We start from the raw sequence: 25138 nt of genomic DNA, 5'->3' as shown, positions 1-25138 counted from the left end.
TTTGTTTACATACATCCCTCTTAAGTTTCCATACTTAAGTAAGAGTATGTGAAAAGTAGTTAGGGTTGCCACCTTTCTTGGAAAAACATACAGGCCTTACTAATTTGCATAATTAAATATGTATGGGTGACATCACATGATGTAAATCACAAGGAGTGACATAAGAGAAAATGCTGTAAAATCACCAAAAAACTACTTAGTTTGATTCTGCTGTATAGATGGATTCCTCTCAGTGCCCCCATGTCTCCCATTGCCCTCATGACTCAGTGCCCCCATGTGTCGATTACTCCAGGTCTCAGTGTTCCTATGTATCAGTGTCTCATTGCCCCATGTCTCCCAGTGTCCCCTAGTGTCGTGTCCCCAGGTCTCCCAGTGATCCTATGTATCACAGTGTCTCAATGCCCCATGTCTCCCTGTGTCCCCATGTATCCCAGGGTCCCCATGTCACTAGGACACTAGGAAGACGGGGAGACCTGGGGACATGGGGAGACCTAGGGACACGGAGACACCAGTGACACTGGGAGACTAGGGGACTCTGGCTGGGACACATGGGGACACTGGGAAAATAGGGGACACTTGAAGACATGGGGATGCAGACACCAGGGACACAGACACTAGAGACACTGGCTGGGGGACATGGGGACATTGAGACATGCAGACACTGAGATACCATGGCCACAGACACTAGGGATACTAGCTTGGAGACATGGGGACATTGTGACACTTGAGGCACTGAGAGACATGGAGGCACTAGGAGACATGAGGACAGTGAGACACTGGCAGACTGGGGGCACTGGGAGACTAGGGTGCACTGAGACACCAGGGACACTAACTTGGAGTCATTGAGACACTTGAGGCACTGGGAGACATGGAGGCACTAGGAGACATGGAGACAGTGAGACACTGGCAGACTGGGGGCACTGGGAGACTAGGGGTCACTGGGAGACTAGGGACACTGTGTCCCCATGTGTCTGTGTCATAATGTCTCCCAATGTCCCTTAGTGTCTCAGTGTCTGCCATAATGTCTCCCAGTGTCCCTTAGTGCCTCAGTGTATGTCTCCTTGCAGCCTTTCCCCCCATTCCTTACTTCACTAAGCTGTAGGCTGTCTCTGCAGGGTGGGTGTTGCTGTCTGGACTCTCTGTAGCTGCACCCCTGCAGATCAGTGAGTAGAGATAGGCAGGGAGGAATATGCTGGAACTTCCTATCCCTGCCTGTCTCCACATACAGCGACCCCTACTGGCCAGTGCTGGTATTGCAGAGTAATCTCTTGTTTATACTGAGAAAAATACCAGCATTTGTATTGCCAGTATCACTGCAATATTGGCACCAGCCAGGCAGCCTCAAATACTGGCTGTGCCAATAAAATAAAAAAAAAAAGGTGGAATCCCTAAGAGTAGTGTGTGAGTGTGAAAAAAAAATGTAAAAAAATTTTTTTTATTTTTTTTTTAATCAATGGGCCTACTCCATGGGCCTGGAGCTGCAGCTCCATCAGCCCCTATGTTAATCCGGCCCTGCCTGGAGTGTCTGAGGGACCTGTGGGTCTTCAGTTAATGTTGCATGCTCTACCTTGATTTTTAATTGTTGTACTTTTCATACAATAATGTTTAGCGTGCATCTCACACCTACACTTACCTTTCTGCTACTAGTGTATGTGTTAAGCTAGTCTCCTAACCTCTATTACTGCAATCCCTATGTACTGTGCTATCTTTGTTTTGACTACTTCCTAAAACAACAATATGTGCATTGTTCCAATATCTATGTTACTTGTTGCATATATCTATATTTTCACTTCAAAAATAAAGAATAATTAAAAAAAAAATAATATATATATATATATATATATATATATATATATATAAAAGTAACCCAATGTATGTTCTAAAGTACAACAATCAAAAAAAAAAAAATCAAACCTAGACAAGAGGATTGCAACATAAAAACTGCATTTGAATACAAACACTTATTCTGTCAGGGATGAAGATGCAGTCTCTTGGTGGTTACTATGTGTCTCCTGTGTAATATAAAGACACAAAGTAACACATGCTCACAAGGGTGAATCCAATTGCCTATTTAAACAGTGGGTTGTCATTAGTGACATAGATAGTCTGGTCCATTGACTCCACAGAAATGCAAAGTGTTTTCCCCTGACAAAGGTACACATAGTCAGTACCAAAATGTGCCATGGGCATTTAACCCTGCACTTTTTAGCACTGTGCATGACCCAAGGGGTTACTGTTTTAGAAGCCAGGAGAGAATACAAGCTTCAGTTGGCCAAGGTGATTTCAGAGACTGTGGGTGGAGGACTCCAGCGAAAGTAACGTTGCAAGGGTCAAACAGCGGAGGTGGTGCAACTAATCTGGGAGCATGTGCCCACCGATTTAATTGACTGTACATCTGAGAATTTTGACAAGGTAGGTTTGGAAGGACTTGTGTTCTCCACATCTGAATCACAGGGATGCTGGACAGCCGGCCCATCTCCTCATCCATGTGGCAGGGGGACCCTGGCCACTCCACTACCTACCCAGTGGCAGTTTGTTTTTCAGGGAGCAGAGACAGTCAGTCCTCTTCCCCAGCGGCAGTAGGTCTCACCATAAGCAGGGACGGTCAGTCCCCCTCCCCAGCAGCAGAGTACAGCACCAGGTGCGGAGATAGCTGATCTCCCTTGCCATCGGCAATTGGTTTGTCAGGGAGCAGAAATGGTTGGTCTCTCTCCCCAGCAGCCAGCAGAGTTACTGGTAGTGGAAACAGCTGGTCTCTCTTCCCAATGGCCAGCAGAGTTACTGGGAGTGGAGACAACTGGTCTGCCTCCCCAGCGACAGGTCAAGTTACCGGAAGTGGGAACAGTCAGTCCCCCTCCTCAGCGGCAATTGGAACTACCGGGAGTAGAGTCAGCTGGTCTCCAACTAAAATTGCAGTCAGAGTTACCAGGAGCTGAGGAAACAGATCACTCTCCACAGTGGCATGGTGAGTTACCGAGATTGGGAACAGCAGGTATCTATCCCCAGCAGCAGCTTGGGTTACCGGGAGTAGAGATTGTCAGACTTCTTTCCCAACGAGACAATGAATTTAAAGAATGGAACTTTGTTCAAGAGACTACAAGGTTGGCCGGACTTTTGGGGAGGGTTGCCAGACTAACTCAGACACAGACCGATTAGAGGTCTGGTACCTGGTTAGTCTACCTTTGAGGGAGATATGTGCTCATGATAAGTACAGGATGTTTATATTGTGTGTGTATACTGTTAAATGTTTTGCCGGTGTTCTATCACTGTGCTATACCCCGTCAGATTTCTATACCCTTGTCACTTCCGGGGAGGGGAATCAGCTGGATCTTGTGATGCACATGCGTGCTAGCACTCCTGCTACTCCTCCACAGCCAGATCCTGGAAGGTAAGTAAAACTAGTTTTACACTTTCATCATAGCTAGTGCATTCACTAAGCTTAGGACATGGGACATTTAGGGTTAATGTTAGGGTTTAAATTAGGGTTAGGATTAGGGACTTGTTCACATTTAGTGAAATTTCACATTAGGGGAATATCACTAAATGGTGATTTCTCACACTTTATTTTAACCCTTACCCCAAGGGTTAGGGTAAGAATAGAGTGTGAGAGAGGTTAGAAGCACTTACCTAACCCTAATTTGAACCCTCACTTAACCCTAAATGTCCCGTGTGCCTAAGCTTAGTGAATGCACTAACTATAATGAAAGTGTAAAACTAGTTTTACTTACCTTCCAGGACCTGGCTGTGGAGGAGTAGCAGGAGTGCTAGCACGCATGTGCAGCACAGGATCCAGCTGATTCCCCTCCCTGGACGTGACAAGGGTATAGAAATCTGACGGGGTATAGCACATTGATAGAACACCTGCTCTCCTGTACTGCTGAAGATTGCTACTAATAAGGTAGACTCAGCTATGGAGCCTTTGTAGTGCCCTTTTTTTTGTAGCAACAGCAATATGCACTACCTGAATAGCAAGGCTGGTTAATTTGCATATTCAGGTAGATTTGCATATTGCAAATTATGCAGGCAGGAGAGATATTTTGTGCTGGTTATGGTCCTTCCCATCCCTTTTTAAATATGTTATTATGCTATTATCATTTCCTGTATATTTTGTTTTTGTTATTTGAATTTTATTATGTGTATCACAGCAATGTTTATGTAATGATCATATGGGCTAGTCCCAAGAAAAATAAAGTTTTGCGTGTTAGTTACCATTGGAACTATGGATTTTTGGGGATTCCAGTGACAGAGACTTTGGACCTGTTTGCTGACTACAGGATCTGTTTAGCCCTAGGATAAAGCAAGAGAGCTAGGCCTGAGAGCTGCAGGTGTCTTTATAAAGACAAGAGCTATAACATTGCAGGTGGATGTGGATACTAGCCTGGAAGAAGGGCTTCAGCGGAATAGACTGGAAGTAGAGCTACAACTTGGTCGGGTGCAAAAGCTCCAGAATGACCCTGGTCCAGCCACGACAACTGGAACAAAAGAGTGGCAGTTTTTTTTCGCCGGTTCGAGCTAGGAAGCGATCCTGGGTGGAGGTACCTAGCCGGTGTACAGGGAGCTCTGTCACATTTGGTGGCAGAGGTGGGATAGCTTCCTAGTGAATGAGGAAACATCCCTTGGATCCTAGCATGCCTTCGGGAAGTGAGTACCCACAGAGTTGGACCAGGCAAGCATGGCGTCCTATGACTTTTACTCAGAGTTCCTTTGTGAGACTTTGTGTGACTGCAACTGTCCTTTTTTGACCCTGATGTTTCGGTGGAGACCATTAGTGCAGTCATGACCCAAGTGGCTGCTGTTTTACAAGCCAGGAGAGAATACAAGCTTCAGTTAGCCAGAGACTGTGGATGGAGGACTCCAGCGAAAGGAACATTGCAACAGCCCAAAAGCAGAGATGGTGCAACTAATCTGGGAGGAGTTGCCCACTGATTTAATTGACTGTAAATCAGAGGTAGCCAGTGTAAGGACATGAAGGGGTGCTGCCCTGCAACAGCACTGTCCCTTTAAATGTGGGAACCAACTTAGCAGAGAAATAATGCAAGCACACGATGTATGGAGTAATAAGAAAATGTATTAAAGTAAACCAAAGGATATATATACACACACAAAACAAAATATGTACAATGCCACAAATATATACAAAAAAAAAAATCAATATAATACTGTGGCGAAACCGACCTCGCCACGTGTCCTTGGAGGGGGCTGATTGCCCGCCTCTTGCCTTTGGACTATGGACTAGACTTTATGGGAATGTGATACCCCAGATAGCCATACCATGGAGCCTATTCATATAATGAAAGACTATGGGAAAGACTTTAGCTCCATGGCAATTGTACTGTGTGAGTAGGATCTGCGCGCTATTCGGTAGTTTTGTGCGTGCAGATCCCAGCTATCTGGGGATAGGTGAAATGTCTGTGTGTTATGTGTAAATGTGACTTTATGTATTTTAAAGTGTTTTATGTCGTTTTGCAACCATGTGGTTAATGGAGTCTGCCTTTAGTCCTGGGTAATTGGATTACTTCTCAAATTAACTCCAGGGCAGAAGGGAGGAAACCAGGGTGCATTGTGGGGATGTTTTTCTGCCAGCCAGAAAGGAACAAAAGATACTTTTACCCCTGGTCGGATTCATGCCATTTTTTAATATGTTGTTCCCCTGAATGGATTGATTATGGATATGTATTTTTATGTGAATGTGATGTATGGTTTTAAAGTTATGAAAGTTGTGTAAAAGTATATTTTACACTGTATGCATAATGGGATTATGTGTCACACTAAGGGGAGGGGATGTGTGGGAGGTAACATCTATGTCATTGGTTCTTTTATGCCTCCCCCTGGGTGTGGCCTGTATGTGTGAGTTGGAAATAAAAGCCAGGCTGGATGAGCCAGTCCAGAGTTCCTGTTTTACCCTCAAAGTGATGTGTCGTCTCATTATTGGGGGGAAGGATTTATTGCATGCTGTTCCAGTTGACTGCTAGGAGTACAAGCCTATTCGTATGGTTCCTATTCAATGGTCTACAGCATTCATATGCTTGGGAGAATTTAAAAGGTTTCTCGGATTCGGTGATTGTTGTGTCTGCCAGAGTGCTTGGAGTCCTCAGGAAGCACTAGGAGCATCCATTAACGGAGGTACCAAGTCGGGGTGCCAGGTGATCCGTTACAAATACAATAGAGCAGGCAGAGTACACGTGATAGTCCTTAGGCAAAGGTAAAGGCTTTAGTCAGGATAGTGCAGCCACCACAGAATATAAGTGGGGCACAAATCCTAAGCCACCAAGCACTAAATAAACACCAAGGAGCAAAGTCCGAAGCAGGTAACACAAAAATAAGGCAGCAAGGTCAGGATCACTGGAAAGGGAGTATGGGCAGGAACACTGGAACAGGAGGCACAGGACACAGGACCAGGCAGAGACAAGAACATCGGAACACAGGATCAGGATACACAGGAGCAAGGAGTCAGAATCACGGGAACCAGGAAACAGCAGGTACAGGATGAAGGATAGAGGTTAATGATCTGACAGGGAGTGAGGGGAGAAACCAGAATATATAGGTGCTAAACAAGGGCCAGGTGTAGTGCTTAACGAAAAGAAATGAGAAACAGTGCCAAACAGAAACAGTGGTGAGTACTGCACGAGGGCATATTAACTAAGGAGTGTCGTGACAGTACCCCCCCCCCTTAAGGAGCGACTACCGGCGCTCCAAAACCCAAAGATCCCCCACGGGTGACAGAAGAAAAACAGGGTCACCCAACCAGTAGAGGAAAACAAGGAGGAGGTTCAGGAGGAATGAAAGGTGGAGAATCCCACGGAAGAAACCAACGAGGCAGGGTAGGAGCATAGAAAAGTAAGGACCATAGAGAAACAAGATACACCTGGAGGGTAGACACGTAAACAGAAATCAAGGTTTCATACGATAAGGACTTCACATTACCAGTGATTGACAAACGTGTCATCCTACTAGACCTGGGGCTATCGCTAGAAACAGGAGCATAACTCAGCGGTCCTGGGTCTGACTTGGTTTCTGGCTTGCTAGTTTCTCAGAATAAAGGCCGCGGTGCATCACTTGTAGAAGGGATAACAGTCTCAGAGTCAGCTTGGGTAGGTGCCACTGGGATCAATTGAGAAGAATCCCCTTGATTAATGAGTACAGGATCAGGAGCACTCTGCGAATCCTCCTCCTCAGACCGCAGAAATGCATCAAGGGATGGCTCCCCCAATCTCTCGGAGCATGAGACCAGCCAAAGCAGGGACGACTCTCTCTCAAACTGATTACATTCGGTAACATATAGAGTCACCTTGATCATGCTCTTCGTTTGGAGTTTGATTAAACTGCTGATTAGAAGAGTCTTCAATGTTATGTTCAGGTACAAGTGTGGTAGTTTGTGTTTCCTCTTGCAGCAGGGAAATTGTCCTACCAGTGCTTGTAATTTGAAGAACGGGGTTAGACTTGCCTATAACCGTAGATTCTTCTTCAGACTGTTTGTTCTGAACAAGCCCTGTCTCATTCAGATCCTTTCCGTGTTTGTCATGTTGCACCAAGTTTGACTCGTTGAATTCCACTTGAGGATGACAGTCTTCTTTACTTGGTATCAACTCATCTTTTACAGTTGCGGTTGCAAGAGAGGTGCCAATCCTCGAACCCCCGGAGGCAGAAGGTTTAGAATTGGTATCATCCAACCTCTCTATGTCAAAGTCGTGAGCTGCCTTTGGGACGATAACTTCCTCTTCCACTGATTGCTCTGAAGCTTCCACCTCAAGTTTCTCAGCCTTCTCAGACAGTGTTTTTGAAGAAGTATGTTGTTTGCCACGTTTCCTACGTGGTGACCTTTTGACAGGAGGATCATCATCTTCTATGAGATTAGCTTCCAACTTCAGTGACCCAGCCTTGTCGTCAATTGCATCGCCCGAAGCAACTTTTATAGGTGACTCTCCCAGTTTCGAGTCTCCAGTATTAGATGACTCAGGAAGAGGTGTAGAAAATGGAACTTCTGTTTCTATGGATTCAGTATTGTCCCTCGGAGCATGAACTGCATTGTCCTTTGCGGGACTGATATCCAGATTAGATCCAGTTACCTGGTCAAGGTTACTGGTGGAGGAATTAGTTTCTCTGGTTGTTGTCTCAGGTGAGTCTGTTTCTGCTTCGTGGCTGGGCAGACTTTGCTTGAGACACTTTCTGACCAGACTAGTAGCCTCCTGAACGGTGTCGAGATCGCTCATCTTGGTAGTCGGTATTCTCACTCTGGGAATAGGCGAGTGGATCTTGCAGAAGAGAGACGGTGGCATAAGGGCACTGTGGGTCTCTGGTACCGAGACAATATTTGAAAACTGCATACTGGTACAGTGTTCATGTTCAGGCTGCTCGTCATCCAGAGCTGCTATACAGAAAGCACCAATATCATCGAAGATCTGGTCCATGAGGGGATCGCCCGTGCTATACAACCGCTCCATATCATCTTCTGCAGTTTGGGATGAAAAGCTTTCAGCTTTTAATTCGTGAGGAACTTCGGTTTTGCAGGCGGGAGGACCAACAAGCCATTTGCCCAAGTCAGAGTCAGGAGGATTAGTTATGCTATGTACATTAGAAAAGGGAATACCATCGTTATTAACAGGCATAAAGACAGTCATTCTTTCTTGTACAAGATCAATAATAAATTGAACTTCAGGTAACAAGGCAACAACATTATTGTGCATTACTCTTACCTGTCTCTGCAAATATGACAGAGATTTTTTATGTGATCTCTTTAAGAGACATAAGGATAAGTGTATACACCCTACTTATCACAGGAGGCTCTCTCAACCATATATCGCAATTAGGTAACTGAGAAAGCAACGAGTCACATATGTTTTTGTGAAAAGTTTGAAGTTCATAGATAAATCCACATAATACAGATTTCTGGATTTGACAGGAGACATCTATAGTAGACAAGCATAAATTAGAGGCCTTTCCAATCTGCCGCTGAATTTGTCTTAACTGATTACAACAAGTCTCAATGAGAGCACACTCTTGCTGTGAATCAGCGTGAATACCAACAAGGTTATCCATCGTGATCCTAGACATTATACTCTGCTGGTTCCAAGTGGTCAGATCATTCTGTAAGGACATGAAGGGGTGTTGCCCTGCAACAGCACTGTCCCTTTAAATGTGGGAACCAACTTAGCAGAGAAATAATGCAAGGACACGATGTATGGAGTAATAAGAAAATGTATTAAAGAAAACCAAAGGATATATATACACACACACAAAACAAAATATGTACAATGCCACAAATATATAAATATATACAAAAAAATCAATATAATACAATAGAGCAGGCAGAGTACACGTGATAGTCCTTAGGCAAAGGTAAAGGCTTTAGTCAGGATAGTGCAGCCACCACAGAATATAAGTGGGGCACAAATCCTAAGCCACCAAGCACTAAATAAACACCAAGGAGCAAAGTCCGAAGCAGGTAACACAAAAATAAGGCAGCAAGGTCAGGATCACTGGAAAGGGAGTATGGGCAGGAACACTGCAGGCGAACACTGGAACAGGAGGCACAGGACCAGGCAGAGACAAGAACACAGGACCATAAGGACATCGGAACACAGGATCAGGATACACAGGATACAAGACACAGGAGCAAGGAGTCAGAATCACCGGAACCAGGAAACAGCAGGTACAGGATGAAGGATAGAGGATAATGATCTGACAGGGAGTGAGGGGAGAAACCAGAATATATAGGTGCTAAACAAGGGCCAGGTGTAGTGCTTAACGAAAAGAAATGAGAAACAGTGCCAAACAGAAACAGTGGTAAGTGCGAGTACTGCACGAGGGCATATTAACTAAGGAGTGTCGTGACAGCCAGCTTCCCTCCCCAGCGGCAGATCTCAACCAAGGGAGCAGAGGTAGTTGTAGTTGGCTTCACTCCTCAGTGGCAGAGTGCAACACCAGCGGAACAGCTTGCAGCAGATCAGAGTGTTGAGTGTTGCTAGATTCTGTCTACAACAGTCGGTGGCGCAGGACGCTTGAGTATCGGCTACCAAACTTACAGCCACCACTCCTTTGTCCCCAACTTGCTGCAGTTGTGAGAGTGAGGGAGAGCTCTAGATTTGTGGATGAGCCCGAGGAACTAACCACACCCCAGCTGAAGTGCTGGCAGCGGGACAGAGTGCAGCTGACCACTCTCCAAAACTACTAAAACAGGACATTTGTCCTGTATTGGTGAACGGGACTACAGTCTCCATCAGTGTAATCCTTGGATCCTGGGCAGTCGGCCCAGATCCCCAACCCCCTGGCATGGAGTACTCTACCACTCAGACATCTCCCCAGCAGCAGTTGGGCCTTCAGAGAGAGGAGAGTATCTTACTCACTTACCAGCAGCAGTGTGAGTTCCAGGGAAGGGAGGCCAGCATCCTCACTCCCCAGCGACAGTGTGAGTACCAGGGAGGGGAAGCCAGCATCCTCAATCCCCAGCGGCAGCTTTTGTTACCAGGAGCTGAGGTTGTCAGACTCGCTCCCCAACGAGACAATGAGGTATAGGAAGCTACCAGATTAGCTGTACATTTTGGGGTGGTTTGACAGATTTACTGAGGCACAGACCGATTGGATGTTTGGGGCCTGGTTAGTCTTCCCTTGGGGGGGAAGATATGTGATGGTAGTCACCATCACCTGGGGTTTCATACGGACATTTAATGTAAGGCCCTGGACTATTCCTATGTTTAAGTCACCCTGTGTCCATTGTGGGTGCAGGGTGTGGGTGCAGGGTGTGTGTGTAATGTGGTTGTTTGGGATTAAATGTTAGTGTGCTCTCCTGTCTTGTTAATGCTTGCAATCAACTAGGTGGATTTGTTTGTGGAATCTGTACAGTGCCATCTGTTGGTTGCAAGGATCTAGCAATGGCTGTATGCACTACCTGAATGAACGTTTGGGCTAGTCCCAAGTAGAATAAAGTATTGCATGTCAGTTCCTTTTGGAACTTGTGTCCTGTTTGGATTTTTAGGGATCCCAGTGACATAGTCTTCAGACCTGTTGGCTGGTTCAATGATCCCTGTAGCCCTGGGATAAACAAAGAGAGCTAGGCCTGAAAACCGCAAGTGGCAGTAGCAATCACTGTAAGCAGTGCTGTAGAGGTATAGGCAGAAGGGACAATACCTGCCTGGAAGAATGGCTGTAGAGTAATATGCAGAGGGGACGATACCTGCCTGGAAGGAGAGCTGAAGCCTGGTCAGGCGGAAAAGCTCCAGAAGGACACCAGTCAAGCTGCAGCGACTGGGGCAGAATCGCTTCAGATTTCTCGGTTCCAGCTAGTAAGCGAGCTTGGCGGAGGTACCCAGCTGGGGTGCAGGGAGCTCATCAGACACCACTAATGAAGTAAAAAATAATCACAATACTATAATATTATGATACCATATCTAGAATGTCCCGACTAAACCCACAAAATCCCACTCTATCAAGGAGGAGGTGAGCCAATTAGAGCTTCTTGACATTGTTATACAGCAACATCAGCTATGCAGGCATGGTGTAACAACAGAAATCACAGACATGCCAAGATAAATAAATTTACATAGAACCGGAGAAGTTATGTAGTTCATAAACAGACCTGCTTCCCAAAGACGGGTAAACCCCATCTAGGAGGAGAAGGCAGCTGCTCAGGTGTTAGCCAGTTTTTTGGTTGGGCGCCTGCCATTGGCAGATTTCTTCAAGGTTCTCTGAGACTTGCCTGGAGCATCAGACTACAATTAAGTTTTTGGGGGGGTTTTAAGTGTCATAATGAAAACAAGCAATAAACAAAACACTAATGTTGTTAGAAAACATTGACTCTTTAGAACTAGCTCATAATACTTTGGTTTCTGTAGACATATTTAAATCACTTACTGCACTTGGCCTAAACAAATGCCACATTTTCTATTATATTGATACATTGCCAATTTGACTCGAAAGAAAGACAGAAGACTTCCTTTATATCTAAAATAGTTGACTCTAAACAATCACTTACTGCACTTTTTGTAGATCATTTTGATTTTATCCTAGTTTAATACTCTTACTTATATTTAATTTAGCTTTTATGGAGGCATGCTCCTCCATGCTTAACTGAGCTAAACCCCAGGACTAACAAAATATTGTTCAATACATGAAAACTTCTACTGTACTCTTCTTGTGTTGCATTGCTAGGAGGGAATCCATGTATGTTCAATGTCCATTAGTGTCCATTAGTTTTAAAGCAGTTTTCAACCTTCTCCAGAGTTCCCATATACAGAATCCAACACCTTTGGACAATTGAAATACTTACATCTCCCTGCAAGAATGATGTCTATTTCAGTTTTTTTTTTTTTTTTTTTTCCTCTTACCCAGACTTGTGGGAGACCCTTAACTTTTAATTATTTCAGTCATTTTGCTCAGAAATGCTTGAGAAAAAGAGGATCTCCAGAAAGCTTTTGTTCAATATGAATAGTCCAATAATAAAAAGTATTACATAATATGAACTTTTTCTGCTATGTTACAACTGCATCACTATACTGATATGGCTAAAATTTATCCGCCTATATATATGTATATACCTCACGTTGTCATGTCTCTGTATATATATCTTGTGAAAAATTCTTTCAGGTGGTTTTAAAAAATCTTCTTTCATCTCCATTGCAACATTTCTAGGCAAAAGGCTCATGAGAAGACGTTCCTAAAAAAAAAAATTAAAATAAATAAATAAATTAAAGCGATACCATAATCGATTTATTAAAGAGTATATGCAAAGTTATTTGAAAATAAAATGTTCAATATAGTTGGATAAACAATACTACTAGCTCTAATCACACAAATATAATATTTTATCAATTTAATGCTGACAACATGTAAAAAGCAGCTAATAATAGTGCACAATTATGAAAGAAACAACATGCAACATTTATGTCATAGAAAATCTCTGAAGGACAAAGTGAAAACTCTTATTTTATGTACTAAGCAGACGTTTAGTATATAATAAAATATTGAAAAAGCATATTGGTTCAGAGTTCTTTAAAACTTGCTGTCAAAGTTGAAAAAAAGTTGCAAATGTGTCATAGCACAGATATTGGAGATTGGTTTTCAAGACCGTTCTTTGAGCCTGTAGCCTTTTCAATAGTGATGTACCGAACTGTTCGCTGGCGAATAGTTCCTGGCGAACATAGCGTGTTCGCGTTCGCCACGGCGGGCGGACACATGCGCGGTTCGATCCGCCCCCTATTTGTCATCATTGAGCAAACTTTGACCCTGTGCCTCTCGGTCAGCAGACACATTAATGCCAATCAGCAGCACACCCTCCCTAGCAGACCCTCCCACCTCCCTCCCAGCATCCATTTTCGATTCATTCTGAAGCTGCATGCTTAGTGAGAGGAGGGAAAGGGTAGCTGCTGCTGATTATATAGGGAAATTGATAGCTAGGCTAGGGTATTCAGTGTCCACTACAATCCTGAAGGACTCATCTGATCTCTGCTGTAAGGACAGCACCCCAAAAAGCCCTTTTTAGTGCTATAACATCAGTCTGCTTTTTTTTTTTTGATTTCTGTGTAATTTAATTGCAGTTGCCTGCCTGCCAGCTTCTGTGTCAGGCTGTATGCTGTGCCCATTTGCACAGTCAGTGCCACCACTCATATCTGTTGTCACAATAGCTTAAGCTTTAGATTTACAAAAAAAAAATTCACTGTAATAGAAGAGCAGTTGCCTGCCTGCCATCTTCTGTGTCAGGCTGGATGCTGTGCCCATTTGCACAGTCAGTGCCACCACTCATATCTGTTGTCACAATAGCTTAAGCTTTACATTTAAAAAAAAAAATCACTGTAATAGAAGAGCAGTTAGTTGTCTGCAAGCGTCTGGGTGTCAGGCCTCCTTCAGCGTGTGCTCTGTAGACCTGTGCCAGCGTACTTTGACAGTTGCCACTCATATCTGTTGTCTCTGTAGTGTGCTTTTACAAAGAAAAAAGGTTTCCAGTGTAAGCTAATAGCAGCCAGTCAGTGTCCTTCAAGCGGCTCTGTCAGGCCTACAGTGTGTGCTCTGCAGACCGTTGCCAGTGCACATTGCCACTCATATCTGTTGTCTCTGTAGTGTGCTTTTACAAATAAAAAAGGTTTCCAGTGTAAGCTAATAGCAGTCAGTCAGTGTCCTTCAAGCGGCTCTGTCAGGCCTACAGTGTGTGCTCTGCAGACCGGTGCCAGTGCACATTGCCACTCATATCTGTTGTCTCTGTAGCGTGCTTTTACAAAGAAAAAAGGTTTCCAGTGTAAGCTAATAGCAGCCAGTCAGTGTCCTTCAAGCGGCTCTGTCAGGTCTAGAGTGTGTGCTCTGCAGAACTGTTCCAGTGCACATTGCCACTCATATCTGGTGTCTCTACAGCGTGCATTTACAACGAAAAAAGGTTTCCAGTGTAGGCTAATAGCAGCCAGTCAGTGTCCTTCAAGCGGCTCTGTCAGGCCTACAGTGTGTGATCTGCAGAACTGTTCCAGTGCACATTGCCACTCATATCTGTTGTCTCTGTAGCGTGCTTTTACAAAGAAAAAAGGTTTCCAGTGTAAGCTAATAGCAGCCAGTCAGTGTCCTTCAAGCGGCTCTGTCAGGCCTACAGTGTGTGCTCTGCAGAACTGTTCCAGTGCACATTGCCACTCATATCTGGTGTCTCTATAGCGTGCATTTACAACAAAAAAAGGTTTCCAGTGTAAGCTAATAGCAGCCAGTCAGTGTCCTTCAAGCGGCTCTGTCAGGCCTACAGTGTGTGCTCTGCAGACCGGTGCCAGTGCACATTGCCACTCATATCTGTTGTCTCTGTAGCGTGCTTTTACAAAGAAAAAAGGTTTCCAGTGTAAGCTAATAGCAGTCAGTCAGTGTCCTTCAAGCGGCTCTGTCAGGCCTACAGTGTGTGCTCTGCAGACCGGTGCCAGTGCACATTGCCACTCATATCTGTTGTCTCTGTAGCGTGCTTTTACAAAGAAAAAAGGTTTCCAGTGTAAGCTAATAGCAGCCAGTCAGTGTCCTTCAAGCGGCTCTGTCAGGTCTAGAGTGTGTGCTCTGCAGAACTGTTCCAGTGCACATTGCCACTCATATCTGGTGTCTCTACAGCGTGCATTTACAACGAAAAAAGGTTTCCAGTGTAGGCTAATAGCAGCCAGTCAGTGTCCTTCAAGCGGCTCTGTCAGGCCTACAGTGTGTGCTCTGCAGAACTGTTCCAGTGCACATTGCCACTCATATCTGTTGTCTCTGTAGCGTGCTTTTACAAAGAAAAAAGGTTTCCAGTGTAAGCTAATAGCAGCCAGTCAGTGTCCTTCAAGCGGCTCTGTCAGGCCTACAGTGTGTGCTCTGCAGACCGGTGCCAGTGCACATTGCCACTCATATCTGTTGTCTCTGTAGCGTGCTTTTACAAAGAAAAAAGGTTTCCAGTGTAAGCTAATAGCAGCCAGTCAGTGTCCTTCAAGCGGCTCTGTCAGGCCTACAGTGTGTGATCTGCAGAACTGTTCCAGTGCACATTGCCACTCATATCTGTTGTCTCTGTAGCGTGCTTTTACAAAGAAAAAAGGTTTCCAGTGTAAGCTAATAGCAGCCAGTCAGTGTCCTTCAAGCGGCTCTGTCAGGCCTACAGTGTGTGCTCTGCAGAACTGTTCCAGTGCACATTGCCACTCATATCTGGTGTCTCTATAGCGTGCATTTACAACAAAAAAAGGTTTCCAGTGTAAGCTAATAGCAGCCAGTCAGTGTCCTTCAAGCGGCTCTGTCAGGCCTACAGTGTGTGCTCTGCAGACCGGTGCCAGTGCACATTGCCACTCATATCTGTTGTCTCTGTAGCGTGCTTTTACAAAGAAAAAAGGTTTCCAGTGTAAGCTAATAGCAGTCAGTCAGTGTCCTTCAAGCGGCTCTGTCAGGCCTACAGTGTGTGCTCTGCAGACCGGTGCCAGTGCACATTGCCACTCATATCTGTTGTCTCTGTAGCGTGCTTTTACAAAGAAAAAAGGTTTCCAGTGTAAGCTAATAGCAGCCAGTCAGTGTCCTTCAAGCGGCTCTGTCAGGTCTAGAGTGTGTGCTCTGCAGAACTGTTCCAGTGCACATTGCCACTCATATCTGGTGTCTCTACAGCGTGCATTTACAACGAAAAAAGGTTTCCAGTGTAGGCTAATAGCAGCCAGTCAGTGTCCTTCAAGCGGCTCTGTCAGGCCTACAGTGTGTGCTCTGCAGAACTGTTCCAGTGCACATTGCCACTCATATCTGTTGTCTCTGTAGCGTGCTTTTACAAAGAAAAAAGGTTTCCAGTGTAAGCTAATAGCAGCCAGTCAGTGTCCTTCAAGCGGCTCTGTCAGGCCTACAGTGTGTGATCTGCAGAACTGTTCCAGTGCACATTGCCACTCATATCTGTTGTCTCTGTAGCGTGCTTTTACAAAGAAAAAAGGTTTCCAGTGTAAGCTAATAGCAGCCAGTCAGTGTCCTTCAAGCGGCTCTGTCAGGCCTACAGTGTGTGCTCTGCAGAACTGTTCCAGTGCACATTGCCACTCATATCTGGTGTCTCTATAGCGTGCATTTACAACAAAAAAAGGTTTCCAGTGTAAGCTAATAGCAGCCAGTCAGTGTCCTTCAAGCGGCTCTGTCAGGCCTACAGTGTGTGCTCTGCAGACCGGTGCCAGTGCACATTGCCACTCATATCTGTTGTCTCTGTAGCGTGCTTTTACAAAGAAAAAAGGTTTCCAGTGTAAGCTAATAGCAGTCAGTCAGTGTCCTTCAAGCGGCTCTGTCAGGCCTACAGTGTGTGCTCTGCAGACCGGTGCCAGTGCACATTGCCACTCATATCTGTTGTCTCTGTAGCGTGCTTTTACAAAGAAAAAAGGTTTCCAGTGTAAGCTAATAGCAGCCAGTCAGTGTCCTTCAAGCGGCTCTGTCAGGTCTAGAGTGTGTGCTCTGCAGAACTGTTCCAGTGCACATTGCCACTCATATCTGGTGTCTCTACAGCGTGCATTTACAACGAAAAAAGGTTTCCAGTGTAGGCTAATAGCAGCCAGTCAGTGTCCTTCAAGCGGCTCTGTCAGGCCTACAGTGTGTGCTCTGCAGAACTGTTCCAGTGCACATTGCCACTCATATCTGTTGTCTCTGTAGCGTGCTTTTACAAAGAAAAAAGGTTTCCAGTGTAAGCTAATAGCAGCCAGTCAGTGTCCTTCAAGCGGCTCTGTCAGGCCTACAGTGTGTGCTCTGCAGAACTGTTCCAGTGCACATTGCCACTCATATCTGGTGTCTCTATAGCGTGCATTTACAACAAAAAAAGGTTTCCAGTGTAAGCTAATAGCAGCCAGTCAGTGTCCTTCAAGCGGCTCTGTCAGGCCTACAGTGTGTGCTCTGCAGACCGGTGCCAGTGCACATTGCCACTCATATCTGTTGTCTCTGTAGCGTGCTTTTACAAAGAAAAAAGGTTTCCAGTGTAAGCTAATAGCAGTCAGTCAGTGTCCTTCAAGCGGCTCTGTCAGGCCTACAGTGTGTGCTCTGCAGACCGGTGCCAGTGCAAATTGCCACTCATATCTGTTGTCTATGTAGCGTGCTTTTACAAAGAAAAAAGGTTTCCAGTGTAAGCTAATAGCAGCCAGTCAGTGTCCTTCAAGCGGCTATGTCAGGTCTAGAGTGTGTGCTCTGCAGAACTGTTCCAGTGCACATTGCCACTCATATCTGGTGTCTCTACAGCGTGCATTTACAACAAAAAAAGGTTTCCAGTGTAGGCTAATAGCAGCCAGTCAGTGTCCTTCAAGCGGCTCTGTCAGGCCTACAGTGTGTGCTCTGCAGAACTGTTCCAGTGCACATTGCCACTCATATCTGTTGTCTCTGTAGCGTGCTTTTACAAAGAAAAAAGGTTTCCAGTGTAGGCTAATAGCAGCCAGTCAGTGTCCTTCAAGCGGCTCTGTCAGGCCTACAGTGTGTGCTCTGCAGAACTGTTCCAGTGCACATTGCCACTCATATCTGTTGTCTCTGTAGCGTGCTTTTACAAAGAAAAAAGGTTTCCAGTGTAAGCTAATAGCAGCCAGTCAGTGTCCTTCAAGCGGCTCTGTCAGGCCTACAGTGTGTGCTCTGCAGAACTGTTCCAGTGAACATTGCCACTCATATCTGGTGTCTCTATAGCGTGCATTTACAACGAAAAAAGGTTTCCAGTGTAAGCTAATAGCAGCCAGTCAGTGTCCTTCAAGCGGCTCTGTCAGGCCTACAGTGTGTGCTCTGCAGACCGGTGCCAGTGCACATTGCCACTCATATCTGTTGTCTCTGTAGCGTGCTTTTACAAAGAAAAAAGGTTTCCAGTGTAAGCTAATAGCAGCCAGTCAGTGTCTTTCAAGCGGCTCTGTCAGGCCTACAGTGTGTGCTCTGCAGAACTGTTCCAGTGCACATTGCCACTCATATCTGTTGTCTCTGTAGCGTGCTTTTACAAAGAAAAAAGGTTTCCAGTGTAAGCTAATAGCAGCCAGTCAGTGTCCTTCAAGCGGCTCTGTCAGGCCTACAGTGTGTGCTCAGCAGACCGGTGCCAGTGCACATTGCCACTCATATCTGTTGTCTCTGTAGTGTGCTTTTACAAAGAAAAAAGGTTTCCAGTGTAAGCTAATAGCAGCCAGTCAGTGTCTTTCAAGCGGCTCTGTCAGGTCTACAGTGTGTGCTCTGCAGAACTGTTCCAGTGCACATTGCCACTCATATCTGTTGTCTCTGTAGCGTGCTTTTACAAAGAAAAAAGGTTTCCAGTGTAAGCTAATAGCAGCCAGTCAGTGTCCTTCAAGCGTCTCTGTCAGGCCTACAGTGTGTGCTCTGCAGAACTGTTCCAATGCACATTGCCACTCATATCTGGTGTCTCTGTAGCATGCATTTACAACGAAAAAAGGTTTCCAGTGTAAGCTAATAGCAGCCAGTCAGTGTCCTTCAAGCGGCTCTGTCAGGCCTACAGTGTGTGCTCAGCAGACCGGTGCCAGTGCACATTGCCACTCATATCTGTTGTCTCTGTAGTGTGCTTTTACAAAGAAAAAAGGTTTCCAGTGTAAGCTAATAGCAGCCAGTCAGTGTCTTTCAAGCGGCTCTGTCAGGCCTACAGTGTGTGCTCTGCAGAACTGTTCCAGTGCACATTGCCACTCATATCTGTTGTCTCTGTAGCGTGCTTTTACAAAGAAAAAAGGTTTCCAGTGTAAGCTAATAGCAGCCAGTCAGTGTCCTTCAAGCGGCTCTGTCAGGCCTACAGTGTGTGCTCAGCAGACCGGTGCCAGTGCACATTGCCACTCATATCTGTTGTCTCTGTAGCGTGCTTTTACAAAGAAAAAAGGTTTCCAGTGTAAGCTAATAGCAGTCAGTCAGTGTCCTTCAAGCGGCTCTGTCAGGCCTACAGTGTGTGCTCTGCAGACCGGTGCCAGTGCAAATTGCCACTCATATCTGTTGTCTATGTAGCGTGCTTTTACAAAGAAAAAAGGTTTCCAGTGTAAGCTAATAGCAGCCAGTCAGTGTCTTTCAAGCGGCTCTGTCAGGCCTACAGTGTGTGCTCTGCAGAACTGTTCCAGTGCACATTGCCACTCATATCTGTTGTCTCTGTAGCGTGCTTTTACAAAGAAAAAAGGTTTCCAGTGTAAGCTAATAGCAGCCAGTCAGTGTCTTTCAAGCGGCTCTGTCAGGTCTACAGTGTGTGCTCTGCAGAACTGTTCCAGTGCACATTGCCACTCATATCTGTTGTCTCTGTAGCATGCTTTTACAAAGAAAAAAGGTTTCCAGTGTAAGCTAATAGCAGCCAGTCAGTGTCCTTCAAGCGGCTCTGTCAGGCCTACAGTGTGTGCTCAGCAGACCGGTGCCAGTGCACATTGCCACTCATATCTGTTGTCTCTGTAGTGTGCTTTTACAAAGAAAAAAGGTTTCCAGTGTAAGCTAATAGCAGCCAGTCAGTGTCCTTCAAGCGTCTCTGTCAGGCCTACAGTGTGTGCTCTGCAGAACTGTTCCAATGCACATTGCCACTCATATCTGGTGTCTCTGTAGCATGCATTTACAACGAAAAAAGGTTTCCAGTGTAAGCTAATAGCAGCCAGTCAGTGTCCTTCAAGCGGCTCTGTCAGGACTACAGTGTGTGCTCTGCAGACCGGTGCCAGTGCACATTGCGACTCATATCTGTTGTCTCTGTAGCGTGCTTTTACAAAGAAAAAAGGTTTCCAGTGTAAGCTAATAGCAGCCAGTCAGTGTCCTTCAAGCGGCTCTGTCAGGTCTAGAGTGTGTGCTCTGCAGAACTTTTCCAGTGCACATTGCCACTCATATCTGGTGTCTCTACAGCGTGCATTTACAATGAAAAAAGGTTTCCAGTGTAGGCTAATAGCAGCCAGTCAGTGTCCTTCAAGCGGCTCTGTCAGGCCTACAGTGTGTGCTCTGCAGAACTGTTCCAGTGCACATTGCCACTCATATCTGTTGTCTATGTAGCGTGCTTTTACAAAGAAAAAAGGTTTCCAGTGTAAGCTAATAGCAGCCAGTCAGTGTCCTTCAAGCGGCTCTGTCAGGTCTAGAGTGTGTGCTCTGCAGAACTGTTCCAGTGCACATTGCCACTCATATCTGGTGTCTCTACAGCGTGCATTTACAACAAAAAAGGTTTCCAGTGTAGGCTAATAGCAGCCAGTCAGTGTCCTTCAAGCGGCTCTGTCAGGCCTACAGTGTGTGCTCTGCAGAACTGTTCCAGTGCACATTGCCACTCATATCTGTTGTCTCTGTAGCGTGCTTTTACAACGAAAAAAGGTTTCCAGTGTAGGCTAATAGCAGCCAGTCAGTGTCCTTCAAGCGGCTCTGTCAGGCCTACAGTGTGTGCTCTGCAGAACTGTTCCAGTGCACATTGCCACTCATATCTGTTGTCTCTGTAGCGTGCTTTTACAAAGAAAAAAGGTTTCCAGTGTAAGCTAATAGCAGCCAGTCAGTGTCCTTCAAGCGGCTCTGTCAGGCCTTCAGTGTGTGCTCTGCAGAACTGTTCCAGTGAACATTGCCACTCATATCTGGTGTCTCTATAGCGTGCATTTACAACGAAAAAAGGTTTCCAGTGTAAGCTAATAGCAGCCAGTCAGTGTCCTTCAAGCGGCTCTGTCAGGCCTACAGTGTGTGCTCTGCAGACCGGTGCCAGTGCACATTGCCACTCATATCTGTTGTCTCTGTAGCGTGCTTTTACAAAGAAAAAAGGTTTCCAGTGTAAGCTAATAGCAGCCAGTCAGTGTCTTTCAAGCGGCTCTGTCAGGCCTACAGTGTGTGCTCTGCAGAACTGTTCCAGTGCACATTGCCACTCATATCTGTTGTCTCTGTAGCGTGCTTTTACAAAGAAAAAAGGTTTCCAGTGTAAGCTAATAGCAGCCAGTCAGTGTCCTTCAAGCGGCTCTGTCAGGCCTACAGTGTGTGCTCAGCAGACCGGTGCCAGTGCACATTGCCACTCATATCTGTTGTCTCTGTAGTGTGCTTTTACAAAGAAAAAAGGTTTCCAGTGTAAGCTAATAGCAGCCAGTCAGTGTCCTTCAAGCGTCTCTGTCAGGCCTACAGTGTGTGCTCTGCAGAACTGTTCCAATGCACATTGCCACTCATATCTGGTGTCTCTGTAGCATGCATTTACAACGAAAAAAGGTTTCCAGTGTAAGCTAATAGCAGCCAGTCAGTGTCCTTCAAGCGGCTCTGTCAGGCCTACAGTGCGTGCTCTGCAGACCGGTGCCAGTGCACATTGCGACTCATATCTGTTGTCTCTGTAGCGTGCTTTTACAAAGAAAAAAGGTTTCCAGTGTAAGCTAATAGCAGCCAGTCAGTGTCCTTCAAGCGGCTCTGTCAGGTCTAGAGTGTGTGCTCTGCAGAACTTTTCCAGTGCACATTGCCACTCATATCTGGTGTCTCTACAGCGTGCATTTACAACGAAAAAAGGTTTCCAGTGTAGGCTAATAGCAGCCAGTCAGTGTCCTTCAAGCGGCTCTGTCAGGCCTACAGTGTGTGCTCTGCAGAACTGTTCCAGTGCACATTGCCACTCATATCTGTTGTCTCTGTAGTGTGCTTTTACAAAGAAAAAAGGTTTCCAGTGTAAGCTAATAGCAGCCAGTCAGTGTCCTTCAAGCGTCTCTGTCAGGCCTACAGTGTGTGCTCTGCAGAACTGTTCCAGTGAACATTGCCACTCATATCTGGTGTCTCTATAGCGTGCATTTACAACGAAAAAAGGTTTCCAGTGTAAGCTAATAGCAGCCAGTCAGTGTCCTTCAAGCGGCTCTGTCAGGCCTACAGTGTGTGCTCTGCAGACCGGTGCCAGTGCACATTGCCACTCATATCTGTTGTCTCTGTAGTGTGCTTTTACAAAGAAAAAAGGTTTCCAGTGTAAGCTAATAGCAGCCAGTCAGTGTCCTTCAAGCGTCTCTGTCAGGCCTACAGTGTGTGCTCTGCAGAACTGTTCCAATGCACATTGCCACTCTTATCTGGTGTCTCTGTAGCATGCATTTACAATGAAAAAAGGTTTCCAGTGTAAGCTAATAGCAGCCAGTCAGTGTCCTTCAAGCGGCTCTGTCAGGCCTACAGTGTGTGCTCTGCAGACCGGTGCCAGTGCACATTGCGACTCATATCTGTTGTCTCTGTAGCGTGCTTTTACAAAGAAAAAAGGTTTCCAGTGTAAGCTAATAGCAGCCAGTCTGTGTCCTTCAAGCGGCTCTGTCAGGTCTAGAGTGTGTGCTCTGCAGAACTTTTCCAGTGCACATTGCCACTCATATCTGGTGTCTCTAAAGCGTGCATTTACAACGAAAAAAGGTTTCCAGTGTAGGCTAATAGCAGCCAGTCAGTGTCCTTCAAGCGGCTCTGTCAGGCCTACAGTGTGTGCTCTGCAGACCGGTGCCAGTGCACATTGCCACTCATATCTGTTGTCTCTGTAGCGTGCTTTTACAAAGAAAAAAGGTTTCCAGTGTAAGCTAATAGCAGCCAGTCAGTGTCTTTCAAGCGGCTCTGTCAGGCCTACAGTGTGTGCTCTGCAGAACTGTTCCAGTGCACATTGCCACTCATATCTGTTGTCTCTGTAGCGTGCTTTTACAAAGAAAAAAGGTTTCCAGTGTAAGCTAATAGCAGCCAGTCTGTGTCCTTCAAGCGGCTCTGTCAGGCCTACAGTGTGTGCTCAGCAGACCGGTGCCAGTGCACATTGCCACTCATATCTGTTGTCTCTGTAGTGTGCTTTTACAAAGAAAAAAGGTTTCCAGTGTAAGCTAATAGCAGCCAGTCAGTGTCCTTCAAGCGTCTCTGTCAGGCCTACAGTGTGTGCTCTGCAGAACTGTTCCAATGCACATTGCCACTCTTATCTGGTGTCTCTGTAGCATGCATTTACAACGAAAAAAGGTTTCCAGTGTAAGCTAATAGCAGCCAGTCAGTGTCCTTCAAGCGGCTCTGTCAGGCCTACAGTGTGTGCTCTGCAGACCGGTGCCAGTGCACATTGCCACTCATATCTGTTGTCTCTGTAGCGTGCTTTTACAAAGAAAAAAGGTTTCCAGTGTAAGCTAATAGCAGCCAGTCTGTGTCCTTCAAGCGGCTCTGTCAGGTCTAGAGTGTGTGCTCTGCAGAACTTTTCCAGTGCACATTGCCACTCATATCTGGTGTCTCTAAAGCGTGCATTTACAACGAAAAAAGGTTTCCAGTGTAGGCTAATAGCAGCCAGTCAGTGTCCTTCAAGCGGCTCTGTCAGGCCTACAGTGTGTGCTCTGCAGACCGGTGCCAGTGCACATTGCCACTCATATCTGTTGTCTCTGTAGCGTGCTTTTACAAAGAAAAAAGGTTTCCAGTGTAAGCTAATAGCAGCCAGTCAGTGTCGTTCAAGCGGCTCTGTCAGGCCTACAGTGTGTGCTCTGCAGAACTGTTCCAGTGCACATTGCCACTCATATCTGTTGTCTCTGTAGCGTGCTTTTAAAAAGAAAAAAGGTTTCCAGTGTAAGCTAATAGCAGCCAGTCAGTGTCCTTCAAGCGGCTCTGTCAGGCCTACAGTGTGTGCTCAGCAGACCGGTGCCAGTGCACATTGCCACTCATATCTGTTGTCTCTGTAGTGTGCTTTTACAAAGAAAAAATGTTTCCAGTGTAAGCTAATAGCAGCCAGTCAGTGTCCTTCAAGCGTCTCTGTCAGGCCTACAGTGTGTGCTCTGCAGAACTGTTCCAATGCACATTGCCACTCATATCTGGTGTCTCTGTAGCATGCATTTACAACGAAAAAAGGTTTCCAGTGTAAGCTAATAGCAGCCAGTCAGTGTCCTTCAAGCGGCTCTGTCAGGCCTACAGTGTGTGCTCTGCAGACCGGTGCCAGTGCACATTGCGTCTCATATCTGTTGTCTCTGTAGCGTGCTTTTACAAAGAAAAAAGGTTTCCAGTGTAAGCTAATAGCAGCCAGTCAGTGTCCTTCAAGCGGCTCTGTCAGGTCTAGAGTGTGTGCTCTGCAGAACTTTTCCAGTGCACATAGCCACTCATATCTGGTGTCTCTACAGCGTGCATTTACAACGAAAAAAGGTTTCCAGTGTAGGCTAATAGCAGCCAGTCAGTGTCCTTCAAGCGGCTCTGTCAGGCCTACAGTGTGTGCTCTGCAGAACTGTTCCAGTGCACATTGCCACTCATATCTGTTGTCTCTGTAGCGTGCTTTTACAAAGAAAAAAGGTTTCCAGTGTAAGCTAATAGCAGCCAGTCAGTGTCCTTCAAGCGGCTCTGTCAGGCCTACAGTTTGTGCTCTGCAGAACTGTTCCAGTGCACATTGCCACTCATATCTGGTGTCTCTATAGCTTGCATTTACAACGAAAAAAGGTTTCCAGTGTAAGCTAATAGCAGCCAGTCAGTGTCCTTCAAGCGGCTCTGTCAGGCCTACAGTGTGTGCTCTGCAGACCGGTGCCAGTGCAAATTGCCACTCATATCTGTTGTCTCTGTAGCGTGCTTTTACAAAGAAAAAAGGTTTCCAGTGTAAGCTAATAGCAGTCAGTCAGTGTCCTTCAAGCGGCTCTGTCAGGCCTACAGTGTGTGCTCTGCAGACCAGTGCTAGTGCACATTGCCACTCATATCTGTTGTCTCTGTAGCGTGCTTTTACAAAGAAAAAAGGTTTCCAGTGTAGGCTAATAGCAGCCAGTCAGTGTCCTTCAAGCGGCTCTGTCAGGCCTACAGTGTGTGCTCTGCAGAACTGTTCCAGTGCACATTGCCACTCATATCTGTTGTCTCTGTAGCG

At 45.8% G+C, this 25138-nt stretch overlaps 1 protein-coding gene across 1 annotated transcript in view; it reads right to left on the bottom strand.

Moving 5' to 3' along the window:
* The window catches only part of ADCY1 (adenylate cyclase 1), a 1733599-nt gene that overhangs the window by 1477225 nt on the left and 231236 nt on the right, over positions 1-25138 (bottom strand). Inside the window, exon 3 of the mRNA XM_063452027.1 lies at positions 12531-12649. Coding sequence (XP_063308097.1) covers positions 12531-12649 — 119 coding nt within the window. The remainder of the gene's footprint in view (positions 1-12530; positions 12650-25138) is intronic.

This window comes from Pelobates fuscus, chromosome 4 (assembly GCF_036172605.1).
Source record: "Pelobates fuscus isolate aPelFus1 chromosome 4, aPelFus1.pri, whole genome shotgun sequence".
NCBI lineage: Eukaryota > Metazoa > Chordata > Amphibia > Anura > Pelobatidae > Pelobates > Pelobates fuscus.
This window is presented reverse-complemented; position numbering and strand designations above follow the sequence as displayed.